The sequence below is a fragment of the Castor canadensis genome, chromosome 12, assembly GCF_047511655.1.
Source record: "Castor canadensis chromosome 12, mCasCan1.hap1v2, whole genome shotgun sequence".
NCBI classification, from domain to species: domain Eukaryota; kingdom Metazoa; phylum Chordata; class Mammalia; order Rodentia; family Castoridae; genus Castor; species Castor canadensis.
This window is the reverse complement of record NC_133397.1, coordinates 85291410-85306378: the sequence shown is the minus strand read 5'-3', so window position 1 is coordinate 85306378 and position 14969 is coordinate 85291410. Positions and strand designations below refer to the sequence as shown.

The window sequence follows — 14969 nt, the reverse complement described above, 5'->3', positions numbered from 1 at the left end:
CAGCCCCTCTCAAAGTAATAAGGATGAGGTAGACCACAGCCTGCCCCCTTGTCTTCCTTGCTGCCACTGCAGGCCCATTTGATCCCACCAGATAAGCTTTTCATGGAGAACAACTTTGCTTCTTTCCAAGAACAATGATTTGATTTGATTAGAGTGTGGTGTTTAGTGATGTTTAAAACAATATATTTTCTGTTAGTGAATAATAATTCTGTTCCAATATACCCAAGATACTCTGAAAAGTAGTGGGTTCCCACACAGCACATACACAATCAGGATTATTATTGCTTCTTGTGAAACTTGCAAGTCTGGGAAAACAGATTGGTCCCCCCAGTTTATAAGGGAAAGATCATGATCAGACTGTAAGGGTGGAGAGCAAAGAAAAAATAAGACAGAAAGCTTTTTTTGAACACAAGTAGCTGTTGAAAGTGTCTGCCTTGTCTAACCTCGTACATGATTTAGGCATTTTTTTGGTTTCTCCTGTGTATTTGAAAAATACTCAAGAGTCTCTAGAAGGTTTTTGTTTTTAATGATTAACTTGGAAACTCTGGTGTTCTTACTTTCTATTTCTTCTGACTTGGACTTGAAAATGTCACAGTAGAGAGCCAGCACCATTCACACCTTTCATCTAACTTCTGTTGAGGAGTAATTCATCTTGGTTAAACTTCTCTGGTCTGCTTTCATGCCATAGGTCTTTATTATAAAGTTGATAAACTCCTAACATTGCATCACTGCTTCTAGAGGTTCTCCTAGCAGAACCTGGACTGGTCATTCCTGCCACTGATGATCACTCAGTAGAGAAGCCTAAATTACCATGACCATATTGAGCAAAAGATAGCACAGACTTCACTCTAAATTCTTTTGATAATATCATACAAAAAGCCAGAAAGGCACATGGTCTTTTCTTCATTGATGGAAAATTTGTGGACCAGTAGTTGTTTCCCTATGTTATTCTAAACTGCTTTCCTAATTATTTATATTTTACAGCATGTAGGACAGGTTGAAGAACATCAATACCCCCATCTGAAAGCAACAAAACCCATCATCCTGTGGGTAGGACTTAAAACTTGCATCTTGCAGAAGAGGGCATAGGGGCTGCTGCATGCTGGCCCACCTGTAGAAGGGTTCATACCACCTCTCCAGGGAGATCAACTTTTTGATAAAATAAATAGGTGTGGATTGGGGTTATGGCTCAAGTTGTAAAGCACTTGAGTCCTTGAGTGAAGAAGAAAAAAAAAGTGTGTGTACAAATAGGTCTGTCTTCTTCTCACCACTGATTTGTACTTTACAACTTTCATCCCCAGGTCACTGGTACTTTTGTCCAGTATGATAGCAAGTAACTTTTTCTTTTTGTAGTACTGGGGTTTGAGTACTGGGCCTCATGCTTGTTAGGCAGGTGTGTGCTACCATTTGAGTATTTTCGAGATATACGGTCTCACAAACTATCCATCCAGGCTGGCTTTGAACTGTAATGCTCCTATTTTCTGCCTCCTTAGTAGCTAGGGTTATAGGTGTGAGCCACCAGTGCCCAGAACAAGTAACATATTGGGCCCATATTGTAAATTCTTGTTCTATTTTCCACTAAAGAAAAAGTATCTGAAGCCATCAAAAATTGGTAATCATCAAAATCACAATGAAGTCCCTGACATTCTGTGCGTCTGGTTGTATGTCTATATGTCATACTAGAGACTTCTCAAGAGTCTTTACTTAGGCAATGTTGTGGATAAGAGCAGTCTTGATATTATTCACCAATAAATAATAATTACATTCTCTAGATAAAACGTCAATTTAAATTGTTTTGTATATGAATGATGGTTACTTTGTATTGCTAAAATTATTTTTAATAGTTTATCCTACATAATTAAAGAACTGTATGTGTCCTCTTTCCTAGGAGTTGGACGTTCAATGGAATCTAAGTTAACATCTTTGGGAATAAAAACTTGTGGAGACTTACAGTATATGACCATGGCAAAACTCCAAAAAGAATTTGGTCCCAAAACAGGTCAGATGCTTTATAGGTTTTGCCGTGGTTTGGATGATAGACCAGTTCGAGCAGAAAAGGAAAGAAAATCTATTTCAGCTGAGATCAACTATGGAATAAGGTTTACTCAGGTACTATTCATGTAATAGAATTTACCTTATGTTGTTCTAACATGAACCTTTTTCTCTCCCTAACCTGTAAAACTCTTGATGCTTGAAGTTAAATCTTAAACTTGTTAGTACTCCCAGAGCCTCAGGAAAGTCTTTGTAGGGAATGCATGGTAAGGGGGAGCCCCAGATAAGACAGGGGAAACCCAAATCTTAGGGAAAAATACTAAAAGATTATGCTTTTGGAGTCAAAAGTGATTTGAAATTATAATTATTCTGATTTCCATTGAAGGTGGCAGGAGGAGGAGAAGGATCAGAAAAATGTTTTTAGTTTTGAAACACTTTTTAAGCTGTAGTTAAAAGTAGGTTTCACCTGATTCATGCATGTGGAAAGTAGTGGCAAGGGTAATTGACTAGTGTTTACTTTCTGTCAGAATATATGTTTGGGTTTGAATATATCTCTGGAATTTAGATCCATAAATACCTCTATCTCATGAGGATTCGAAATTAGATGAGTTCCTACTCTTTGAAGCTGTGCAGTTCTCATTTCTTTAAGAGTGGAGGTGGTGCTTGGGCTATTAGTTAGGAGTATAGGGAACAGTGTTGGAGAGTATGTTTCACTAATAGAATTATAGAATATTAGAATTATTAGAATTTGATTATAGAATCATTAATAGAATTATACAAAAAATTTCAACAGGTCAGTAAGGTCATAGAAAAGCAAGAAAGGAAAAATGCCTTAAAAAGTACTCATTGTAGTTTACTTTGTTGGGAATATGGGTATTTTTAATACATAGTTGAGGTTTAGAGAATGTATTTTTTAATAGATGCTTAGAATACTGGAAAAACATGTTTAATCTTCAGTGTTAAAATTCTATAGAAGAATTCTTAGCTATAAAGGCAGATAACATGGAGGTTTTTGGGTGTTTTTTTCCACATTTGCCTTTTCTATAGCCAAAAGAGGCAGAAGCTTTCCTTCTGAGTCTTTCAGAAGAAATTCAAAGACGACTTGAAGCAGCTGGCATGAAGGGTAAACGTCTGACTCTAAAAATCATGGTGCGAAAACCAGGGGCCCCTGTAGAAACTGCAAAATTTGGAGGCCATGGAATTTGTGATAACATTGCTAGGTAAGCTTATCTTAAAAAGTGCAGGTTATTATAATTCATAGAGAAATTGTTTGTATAAAAACCTATAAATTGTTTAAATAGCTTAACATTCTGTAGCGCCAAGCCCAAGGTTATTTCATTTAGATTAATAAACTGCTATTAACCCATTTTTCCATTGTATAACAAAATGCCTGAGGCTTGTGCTTTGTAAAGAAAAGGTATATTTAGCTCACATTTCTGAAGATCCAAGAGCCTGGTACTGGCAGCAACTTTACTCCCTAAGCAGATGGCAGGGGGGAGGAGCATATGCCAAACAGATCACAAGGTGAGATAGGAAGCCTGAGAATTCTCAGGATTGGTCTTTTATAACAACCCTCTCTTGAAAACTACAAGGCCCCACAAGAACCATATCAGCTCCTTCCAAGAGCAGTGCCCAACCTAAGGTCCTACCACCTCAACATCACCACTCTGAGGAGGATCAAGCTTCCAACTTATGAACCTTTGGGAAACAAACCAAATCCAGACCATAGCAGCACTCAAGTTCAGCCAGTTACAGGCCCTTTGTTGGGGTCTCTGGGCTGTTGACTTTAGTGAGTGGAAGGAAAGGGCTATAGATGTACAGACCAAGGAGAGTGCTATGGTTTGTAAACGACTTAAACATTCCCAGAAGATTTCCATGTGATTTGAGTCAATCATTTAGGTAGGTATAATTTGTTTATGAAAAGAGTGATTATTATCATCTCTGAAAACAGGTGTTGGTTTAGAATCCTGTTTTTTTTTTGATAGGATTGGAGTTTGAACTCAGGGCTTCACGCTCACAAAGCAGGTGCTATACCACTTGAACCACACCTGCAGTCAATTTTGCTGTGGTTACTTTGGAGATGGGCTCTCACAAATTATTTGCCAGGGCTAACCTAGAACCTCAATCCTCCCATCTCAGCCTTCCAAGTAGCTAGGATTATAGGCATGAGCCACCAGTGCGTAGCAAGAACCCTGATTTTTTATGTGAAGGGCCAGTTAATAATATTTCATGTAAGATCTCTTACTAGTATGAAAATACTTGGTTTGTATGCCATCTTATTATACTGTGCAATATACTGCATTTTATCTGTCAAACCAAAGTTTTAAGACTTTGAATAGTGAAAAACCACATATAAGATAGATTATAAAGTCTTTAAAGATTAGCCCATGCCAAATACACATTACATTCATGTATATAGTGATATTGCTAAGTCATCAGATGATTGCTCTCAAATATTGAAAGTCCCAGGTGTATCATTAATGCATTTGTTCACCATGAAAACAGGAAGCGTAAATGAAATGACATCATTTGTAGAACATATTTTTCTGTCTTTGGTTTCTTGAGCTATTACATTTACCTACTTCAAAAAGTGTTATGCTATATACATACTTCAAATAATAGTTAAATATAGTGTTAGTGGTCATACTAAACTTTACTAGATTCTTAACAGTATCTTCTTAAACAGTTTCTGTGAGGGGATATCAGGTCTAATTTATATTTTTCTGCAAAAGACAACAGATAGTAATCTATTACTGAATTGATAATTTTGTTTGTAGTATTACAGTCTGCACATGCCATAGAAGCCCAAAAGGCCATAAAGGAAATGGTAGGTTGAGTTCAGTGCAGTTTTGGCACCTAATAACACAGGCAGACCTTCTAGTCCTTCAAGGTTTCTCAAAGATCTAAGACTTGTGTGTTTTAGTCTTTGGGCTTTAGATCACCATCTTTCCTTTATGAGATCTCAGGACCTTGTGCTTGCTAGGCAGGTGCTTTACCACCTAGAGCCACTCTGCTAGCTCTTTGTGTGTTATCTTTGAGATATGCTCTTGCTTTAAACCTATATTAGTTTAATTGTGATCCTATTTATGCCACCCCACCCAGCCATTGGTTGAGATGGGGGTGGGGGTGGAGTCTCAAACTTTTTGCCTGGGCTAACCTCAAATTGCAGTCTTCCTTATTTCCATCTCCTAAGTAGCTAGGAATACAGGGTTGAGCGACTAGTACCTAGCTTCCACACATTTTTTTTGATCCATTTATAAAACCTCCTAGAGAAAGTAGTAGTATTCAAGTGTTGGAATTATTGTGCCTTCAAACATGAGACTCAAGAAACAAAATACAAAAACATTATGTTTTTTTCTTCTGAATATTAACTGTACCTTAACATAATCTTATAAACTACTCTTAAAGTCTAAAACATCATGATTACCATGCATTCATATGTATATGGTAATTGCAACAATATGTATTTTTGTATGCATTAGCTAAAATCTGTCTACTTTTGTCAACCTTTTGATCAAGTCTCCATAATTACTTCAATATTCTTTATAATTTTTCTTTTCCCTCTTGCTGCTGGAAAATTTGTTGTTGCTGGTGACTTATAAAGGAAACTGATTTATTTTTATACCTCTTCTTTAACTAGTTTCATGTTATTGAGGTACTCTGAATACATGTGGAATGTAGCTTTTGTTTGTTTTAAAAAGTAATTCTATCACTTACAGGACTGTAACTCTTGACCAGGCAACAGACAGTGCAAAAATAATTGGAAAAGCTACCCTAAATATGTTTCATACAATGAAACTAAATATATCAGATATGAGAGGGGTAAGTATATAATATTTAAAGATTATTTCTGTCTTATGTTAACTTTAGGCTTGATAGGATACTGATCATGGCAGAATATAGGAGGTCTATATGCGGGTTTTGCTCCTTTGATGTAATCCAAGGAGAAGGGAAGCAGAAAAACCTGAGTCTCTTATCTGATGTGACCTTATTCTAAGTCTTGAGAGAACTCAACTTGTTATGAAGACAGTGTCTTCTACCTAGAATAATTTTTTGTTTTAGATTTTTGAAGTACTATCTTTTAAAAACCAATGTCTAAATGTACATGCATTGTCTTCTTGTTCTTGTTCTCATTTTCTTAGAAATAGGTGGGGCTGAGGACTGAATCCATCAATCTTGTCCCTTTAAGGTTCTTTTTAATCCAAAGTATATTCTGCAGTGTGAGGGCGTGAATGCTAGAGAAACTACAGACTCATGAGGGCTGCTTTTAGGACAGACAAGAGAGCATCAGTGTGGAAACCTTAGCTTTTCTTTTTCTGTTGTGGGATTTGAACTCAGGGTCTCATACTTGTTAGGCAGGCTGGACACCTTAGATTTCTGTTCTCAAATGTGAGCTTTTATAGGGCCAGTTGTATTTGCATAAGAGGAAGGGTAGTGTTTGGCTTGCTGTGAATTTTGTTAAAGGATTAATACCAAACACAGGTGAAACTTTCCCTGAAATACTGTTAAAGAGTTCTATGGTAGGGAGCAATAGTGGTGAACTGCAGTGTATTTGTTGCTCATCAATCCCCCTCAGTTTTTTATTTGAAAAGTATTTCATCTTTTAAAAGAAAAAGAATAACCAAAGGAAAGTTGCCAAGTAAACGGTCCCTCATTTTTGTGTGTGGACCAAACCCAGGACCTCGCACATGCTAAACATGAACTACTGATGAGCTGCACCACAGTCCTCCCAATTTTTATTTACTTATTTAGTGGTACTGTGTTTTAAACTTGGCCCTTATTCTTGAGCAGGTGCTCCACCACTTGAGCTGTGTTTCTTCATAGCAAAACAGAGTCTCAAGATTTTGCCCAGGCTGGCATCAGACCATGGTCCTCCTACCTTTCCCTTCAACATACCTGGCACCACAGGCAATATGCCTGGCTTGTGTGATGGAGTCTCACTAACTTTTTACTCCAGTGGGCCCTGAACCACAATCCTCTCAATTTTTGCCTCCCAAGTAGCTGGAATTGCCAGATGTGTACCACTGCAACCAGCCTTCAGTTTTATAAACACCTCAGAATTCTACTTTAAAACCTTAGTTCATTGGAACATCAGTAGAATACAATGTTCCACTTGTTTGGATTTTCTGATTTTTAAATACTTTGCTGAGTATTTGGGTAGAATCAGATCTCTTGTAATTAGAAAGAAAACTTCTCAATGGCTCCCTTAGAAGCAGGTTTCTTTTTTTTTTTTTTTTTTTTTTTTTGGTGTGACAGGGGTTTGAGCTCAGGGCTTCACATTTGCAAAGCACCACGTGAGCCATGTCTCTAGAAGCAGTTTTTGTGATGTCATATAGACAGCTGTTTGAATAGTTACCCTTTATTCTAGAAACAGTATCTTGATGACTGTAAAAAGGTAGTAGCTGAGATTCAAGTCTTATTTTTACACACACACTTTTTATTCTGGTTCTAGGTTGGGATTCAAGTCAATCAGTTGGCTCCTACTAATCCGAACCCTTCCACGTGTTCCAGTCGCCCAACAGTTCAGTCAAGCCACTTTCCTGGTGGGTCACACTCTGTCCGTGATATTTTCCAAGCTCAGAAAACTAAGAAACCCACAGAAGAGGAACATAAGGAAGGTTGGTAGTCAGTATGGTCCTTGTTTTGGTGCTGCTTACGTCTTTGGGGAGGTACTTAATGTTCATATTTGCGCAGGTATGTGTGTGTGTAAAACAGATTTATATTCTTAAATGTGATGAATCTAATAAAAGCTATTTGCCATGGACAGAGGGAAGTCAGTGGTGATTAAAGTGTTTTATTTTCCCTCAGACAAGCTAAAGAGGCTATTTCAATGTATTTTTCTATACTTGTAGTATTTCTGGCTGCTGTGGATCTAGAAATATCATCTGCCTCTAGAACATGCACTTTCTTGCCTCCCTTTTCTACACATCTGGCAGCTAGTGTTGGTCCTGATACTAACAAAGGCGAGTCTTCAAGGAAATGGAATGGTCTGCACTCTCCTGTCAGTGTACAATCAAGACTTAACCTGAGTATAGAGGTCCCGTCACCCTCCCAGGTATATTCTTATAGTGCTATGTACAAAAGTGGCTTACACATGAAAATGGCATTTTTTATTCCATCAGTATAAGCAAGAGAGGGAGAACAGACCACTTGTTAAGGTGGATCATTATGTTGCTCAATTGTAAATGATCAGTTACCAGATTAGGTAAAAGTGCTTTTGCAAAGATTTGCAACTCTTGCATGTTGCCAGTCTGTGATAGTGATAATCATGTAGACCCACTCTATTGAACAAAGCAGCTTTGATGAACTGTAGTGAATTAGAGGCCCCATGTCAAATGATTTTGCAGCACTTGCAAACAGTTCTCTTTGTTAGAGTGAATGGTGTTTATAACAAGGTATTAATTCTTGTGTAGGTTGCAAATCAGGTACACTATTCGCATCCTTAGCTCCTTGGACGAGACAGCACTTTTTAGCTCTATGGGAGGTTGGAGGTTTGTGACCCTTTCCATACCCCTAGCTGGAAGGAGGCCAATGCTAGCTATAGGACTAGGGAAAGGGACAATTCTGATAGGCTTGTATTGTTTCCTAGTTGCTAGTAACTGCCAAAACAGCCATAATCAGTTGTTCCTGGCAAGGCAAAATGGGCTGGGCCTCTGCAGTTTGTGAGATTGCATGTTTCCGAAGGGCAGGATGTGCACGGACAGCCAAAGGGAGAACCTGGCCAAGGTAGCAGAGGATTGTGCTATAGAGGCAGAGAAGTCAGCTTCTACAAACTCCTTCCCCAGTTTGCTTTCAGACTAGAATTATTTGTATTTTGGGCATTCTCCTGTCTGGAAAGTGAATTTCTGAGCCAGGACCCTGTTACCTTTCCCAGAAATTTAGCATGTCTTGAGCATTGGATCCTGCCTGGGTAAGCGCCTATTCCAAGACATTCTGAGTGTGTATTTACTCATGGTGTACACTACCTCTAGACTCAGTGTGTTACCTCAGGCTTTAGTGGCAAAAGATGTGCTGGTTGAGGGTGAGGTGGGGGGGGTATGGTGTTAACTTTTCTAGCCTGGTGGTGTTCAACTTACATTCTTTATCTAAAGAGGTTCATACCCCCAAACACCCACCTTGAGCACACTTCAAATTCACATTTGGTATTTTATAGATTGATCAGTCTGTTTTAGAAGCACTTCCACCTGATCTCCGGGAACAAGTAGAACAAGCTTGTGCTGCTCATCAAGGAGAGCTGCGTGGTGACAAAAAGAACCAACCAGTAAATGGCTGTAATACAGGGATTTTGCCACAACCAGCTGGGACAGTTTTATTGCAAATACCAGGACCTCAAGAATGCAACAGTGACATGGGAATAAATGTTATAGCTCTTCCTGCATTTTCACAGGTAAGTTAATGTTAGTGACTTTCTGTCATAGTTTTCTCACCTATCCTTCTCCTACTCAGGGAATGTCTCATTTCCCTTTCTCTTCTAAACCCTATCTCTGAGTAGTTCACACCCATGTCCAGTGGGGAGGGTTGATGGCTTGGCTGCATTTCATCTGCAGGACAGTTACTGGACCAGATGGGCTGGTTCTTACACCAGAGGGAAGAAAAATGGGAGGGTGCCATGGTGTGTGAGTACATGAAGTGTCTGCCTGGAGGAAAGGAAGGAATCCATTGTTCTCCCACTTCACTGGCCAGAACAGATAGCTGGGCACAACAGAGTAGAGATGTAGTCATATACAGGGGATAATGATACTTGTACAACCTGTGTTCCTGTTTTCTTGCTTTGCATCCCATTTCTGCTACTGTGTCTTGCCCACTTGTACCCCTGTAGCAGTGGTCTTATTTTTCAAAGTCATTTAGTCGTAAAATTTAATTCCTCATTCCCACTCTAAACTCTGAAGGTAACAACTTTAATTTTCATAACAAAAAGTATGATTTGAAAAACTCCACTTTGTAAAAAATATAAACCAGCTGTCATCTAGAATTAACTAAGGATTGACTTTGAGCTTCCCTTTGCACTTAGGTAGACCCTGAGGTGTTTGCTGCCCTTCCTGCTGAGCTTCAAAAGGAGCTGAAAGTGGCATATGATCAAAGACAAAGACAGGGGGAAGCCACCACTCACCAGCAGCCAGCCAGTACATCTGGTAAGACTAGGATGTGGTGTGTCAACAACAACAACAAAAAAGTGATGGCATCATTGTTGAGCTCTTTACCCAGACAGTATCTGAAGAGAACAAGTACACAGTAGGGATGAGTGTAGGTCCTGGTTGGATTAGTACCTGTACTGATCTTGACACACACACACTATTCTTTACTTTTACAAAAACAGTCTGAATAAGATCTTACCAGAAGTCTTTTGAATACATGTGAAGGCAGTTTTCCTTTGAGACCGTTACTTGAATCAAAGAATGAGATTCAAAACACAAAGTCTGGGGCTGGGACTGGTAGACCATTTGCTTTAGCATGCATAAGGCCCTGGGTTCAATCCCAAGCACCACAAAATACTGTTTCTGTGCATGAGTCACAAACACCTGTATCCATATTTAGTATTAAAAATGTTTAGACTTAAAGTTTAGGAGGTACTATTCAGAGTGCTTCACCTGTTGAGTTTTCTTTTAATCCTTGTGACTACTTGATTATAGATAAGCAGGAAGCCAAAGGTCATTCAGTGGCAGAGATAAAATAGAAGGAATTAGAGCCTGCCCTTTTAGCCACTGCTGTGTACGGCCTCCACGCTTGGCAAGAGGTTGCAGGAGGGTGGATGGATGTGCTACAGGGTGGGAGGGTTGTTGTTTGGAAAGAAGAAAACCCATTTTGTTGAGGATCTTATAATCCCTCTTCATTTAGTGCCAAAGAATCCTTTACTTCAGCTAAAGCCAGTAGCAGTGAAAGATAAGAAAAACAAGAAGAAAAAACCCATCAGTCCCCTCAAAAAGATTCAGAGTCCTTTGAAAAACAAGTTGCCTAACAGTCCTGCAAAACCTCTGCCAGGGACCTATGGGAGTCCACAGAAGTTAATCGATGGGTTTTTAAAACATGAAGGACCTGCTGCTGAGAAACCCATGGTAATTTTTTTTTTTAATACTTTTAAAACTCTGACCTTCTTGAGGTTTTAATGTACTTGATACTGTGTAAACATAGCACTTTTATCCTTTGTTTTCTTAACAGGAAGAACTCTCTGCTTCCACTTCAGGTGTGCCAGGCCTTTCTAGTTTGCAGCCTGATCCCTCCAGCTGTGTTAGACCTGCAGCACCCAATTTAGCTGGAGCTGTTGAATTCAATGATGTGAAGACGTTGCTCAAAGAATGGATAACTACTATTTCAGGTTGGTTTGGTGTGAGTTAGGTACCCTGATGGTAGTGGTCCTGTGATTTGAGAACATGAATAGGCTAACCTGTAGATTTAACCCACTTTTCTAATTCTAATATGCTTACACCAACTAACTATCCATCATCTTTTAAGTTCCAGGACTTGTTCTGTAAGTCAGTGGTAGACTTGTAAACTTGCCGAAATAGTCTTCCTTTATCAACATGCACTAGTCCTCATCTGAAGTTTTTCCCCTCCCTAGATCCAATGGAAGAAGACATCCTACAAGTTGTGAAATACTGTACTGATCTTATAGAGGAAAAAGATTTGGAAAAACTGGATCTAGTTATAAAATACATGAAAAGGTAATTTATTCAGTACTTTATGGAAAGGGGGGAAAAATGCCACAACTAATTGAGGCTTTATGGAACAAGTTTCATACTTCCCAGCAAATGTATTAGAAAGTGCCGTGTTGAGAGGGCAGTAAATCAAAATCAAGTTGGTACCCTCATTCTATTTCTGTTATGTAATTAAAATCATAGGAAATGCATTTTCCTTATCGAAGATTGCATTTTTAAAGTCCAAACCAATTAAGTATAAAAAAAGGTCAACATAAAAATGTTAAAGCACTCCTTGAAGGAGGAATGAGTCTTAGAGGTCTTTCCTAATGTGTGTTTTTTCTTCCCCCACCTTCAGATTGATGCAGCAATCGGTGGAATCCGTTTGGAATATGGCATTTGACTTTATTCTTGACAATGTTCAGGTGGTTTTACAACAAACTTATGGAAGCACATTAAAAGTCACATAAATATTACCAGGGAGCCTGGTGCTCTCTGCTAGCTGTGCCATAAGTGCTTGTGAGGTATTTGCAAAGTGCATGATAGTAATGCTCTGAGTTTTTATAATTTTAAATTTCTCTTTAAGTGTTTTGTACATTTCTTTTTGAAAAGTGCCAAATTTGTCAGTATTGCATGTAAATAATTGTGTTAATTCTTTTACTGTAGCATAGATTCTATTTACAGAATGTTTGTTTATAAAGTTTTATGGATTTTTACAGTGAAGTGTTTACAGTTGTTTAATAAAGAACTGTATGTATATTTTGTACAGGCTCCTTTTTGTGAATCCTTAAAAACTCAACTACTATTTATCATACTTACAAGGCTTGAAAAACCTCTAGAACAGGAGGTGCTAAAGCTCTGTGCTACGCTTTGAAATTGCTGAGGTGCCAGACCAGGATTCTGCTTGTTCAAAGAAAGGGTAAAGCTTCTAAGTCAAGTTAATTTATATACTAAGTGCATGTTTACTTCCTTATTTTAAATGAGGACATACCCACAAAAAAGATTATATTGAATGTCCCTTGAGAAACTTGGATATCTAGTAGACTTTCCTTTTTTATGGATGGCGCTTGAACTTGGCCTCATGCTTGCTGCTTGATTCTGCCAGAAATTAGTAGATGTTCAAATGTAGAAAATACCTTTTGTCCTCAGAGCTCTGTGCTATAAGTAGGAGGAGTGAGTTTAAGTTGAGCATGGGAGTGCCAGCTCACTTGGACCCACATTGCTCAGGACAGCCATGCAGTTAGCTACAGATTGCTGCTGTAAATAAATCACTAAAAGATCTGCAACAATTTAGAAAATACAGAATCCACAGTAAATTCTCTTTTGTTGCCACTTGTCTCATCAAAATTCTAGGACAAAAGCTGACCAAGACTAGTGTACAAAAGTCCCTCCTGTTGCCAGGTGCTAGTACTCAAAGTGTGATGATTGGTAAAACAATCCTTGTCCTGGGAAGACCAAGCTATGCTTAGGATGAGAAGCTACACTAACAGGGGAGCCTAGCAAAGCTTACTGGTATTGCAATGTATGTTTTCTTTATTGGTAGTTTGGAATTGTGATAATTACAATGGACTCTCAGGGCTATACAAGCAGTAAAAAGCAGCCAGCTATGCTTTACACCATGGTTTCACACAAAGCAGATAAATATCAGAATGTCTTATTTTCTATTTTAAAAAATTCCCTAAGGGCGTATGGCAGAATATCACTGTGGGAATATGCATAAATTAAAGATGTGTTTCTTACATCAAAAAAAATCCCAAGAATCACAAACTCTGCAGAAGCTTGGTTAATCAAATACTGCAGGACTGATTTAATCAGTATAAAATTGAAAGAGCTTTAGTTTTATAATAAAAATCCAAATTTGGGGAAGGGCAAACTTTTAAAACAGCAGCCAAGTAGGGAAGGGTGAGACAAGGAGGGTGACTGAACAGGCACTCTGGAACTGTAGGGGTACGTAACTGACCACTGTCAAACCAGTGTAAGTTTCTTGGTTTCTCATGGAAAACATTTTATACACCTAAGTCCATCAGTGTCCAGGTACATCTGTTCCATTTTTTGTCTTGTTTTGTTGGTGATATTACAACATAATATTGCATTTACTCCGATTCCTGTCCCATGTGGAAAAATTAGATGATTTCAAAGACTTTCTTCAGCTCCACAATAAGCTGCCAGTCACTCTTCTGCATTTCATCTCTGAACCAGTCTTTGAGTGCATCAATGGACTGCCGGCTGATCTGCAATGCCCGAGGCACAAACGGTGAATAGAATGTTACAAACAAGTACCAAAGAAAGCCTGTGGCCCCAGATGTTGCTCATTATAAAGGCTTAAGCAAAAGAAAGAAAACAGTGCTTGCCCACCTAAGGAAGCAGAACCCACACCACATCTGGGAGGCGCAGGTCCAGTGGTCCTGGCATTGTCAGTGGTGCTCTACTACACAGAAAGCCCTGGATGCAGAGCCATCACATTTTCCATGTCCAGACTTCAGCCCTGAGAGCTACTGATGATACAGGTAACTAGATAGAAGGCACTGCCTCTGAGGATGGGCCTTTCCCTTGCTGAAATACTCACCTTGCTGACCAGAATGTCTGTAGCTTCAAAATGTCTCCCAAACATTTTGGGAGATTCACCGGGAATAGGTTCTATTTTGACACAGACTTCTTGTCCTTTTTTTGCAACATCCACTTGTTTATGGTTTATTTCAATACTTGTTACTATTCCGATGTCAACAAACTGTACAGTAAGAACAGAAAGTACAATGAATGCAGAGGAACTCAAGAACTACATCAAAAGAGCTCACTTTAAAGCCTTGGCAAGTGATCCTGTGAAGATTTCCACAGGAGAATTTTCTTGGCACCATTTCATCTACCCTAAGGACAAGGTCACCGATATGCTATGTGAAGCTTCATGTGTACTTAGTCAACCCAGTATTATTTTTCTACTCCTCTACCCTCTCATGGACGGGTGCTGTGCTAGGAAGGAACAACAGCCACCAAGTTTCTGAAAAATGAGCTCAAAACGGCTTACAAGAGTAGCTCAAACGGTAAGAGTGCCTGCTATAGTAATCAGGACGTTGTGAGTTCAAACCTCAGTATGCCGAAAGAAAAAAAAATTTTTAAAAGAAAGTTCAGAAAAGCAGCCAGGGACATATGATGCAGTTTAAAGATAAGCTGTGAGCAAGTGATTGACTTGGAGTTACAAGGTTGGGCAGGTCCAGGAAAATAAGAGTGAAAACAAGATTTGGTTTAGGAAACCAAACATCCCAGAGTAACTTCAATTCTCTGCTATAAAATAAGTAGCAGGTATAAAGCTAGCTCAGTCCTAAAATGACTTCCCACTAAAACCAGGTC

The 14969-nt window shown here is 38.8% G+C and overlaps 2 protein-coding genes across 9 annotated transcripts in view; one reads left to right on the top strand and one right to left on the bottom strand.

Annotated features, from left to right (window-relative positions):
* Positions 1-12381, top strand: part of Rev1 (REV1 DNA directed polymerase) — an 83843-nt gene extending 71462 nt beyond the window's left edge. For 6 of the 7 annotated variants that reach the window (XM_020152188.2, XM_020152183.2, XM_020152205.2 and 3 more), the window contains 11 exons: positions 1889-2109; positions 3040-3212; positions 5712-5814; positions 7445-7610; positions 7845-8047; positions 9146-9379; positions 10004-10124; positions 10828-11045; positions 11149-11305; positions 11549-11651; positions 11983-12381. In XM_020152188.2, coding sequence (XP_020007777.1) covers positions 1889-2109; positions 3040-3212; positions 5712-5814; positions 7445-7610; positions 7845-8047; positions 9146-9379; positions 10004-10124; positions 10828-11045; positions 11149-11305; positions 11549-11651; positions 11983-12094 — 1811 coding nt within the window. In that variant the 3' untranslated portion in view covers positions 12095-12381. Of the gene's footprint in view, positions 1-1888; positions 2110-3039; positions 3213-5711; positions 5815-7444; positions 7611-7844; positions 8048-9145; positions 9380-10003; positions 10125-10827; positions 11046-11148; positions 11306-11548; positions 11652-11982 lie in introns of those variants that run through there. The other variant, XR_002211443.2, reaches the window with a different exon arrangement.
* Positions 12382-13407: 1026 nt separating this feature from the next.
* Positions 13408-14969, bottom strand: part of Eif5b (eukaryotic translation initiation factor 5B) — a 70322-nt gene continuing 68760 nt past the window's right edge. For both annotated transcript variants that reach the window (XM_020152232.2, XM_020152234.2), the window contains exons 23-24: positions 14191-14352; positions 13408-13855 (exon numbers count right to left, since the gene is read on the bottom strand). In XM_020152232.2, coding sequence (XP_020007821.1) covers positions 13748-13855; positions 14191-14352 — 270 coding nt within the window. In that variant the 3' untranslated portion in view covers positions 13408-13747. The remainder of the gene's footprint in view (positions 13856-14190; positions 14353-14969) is intronic.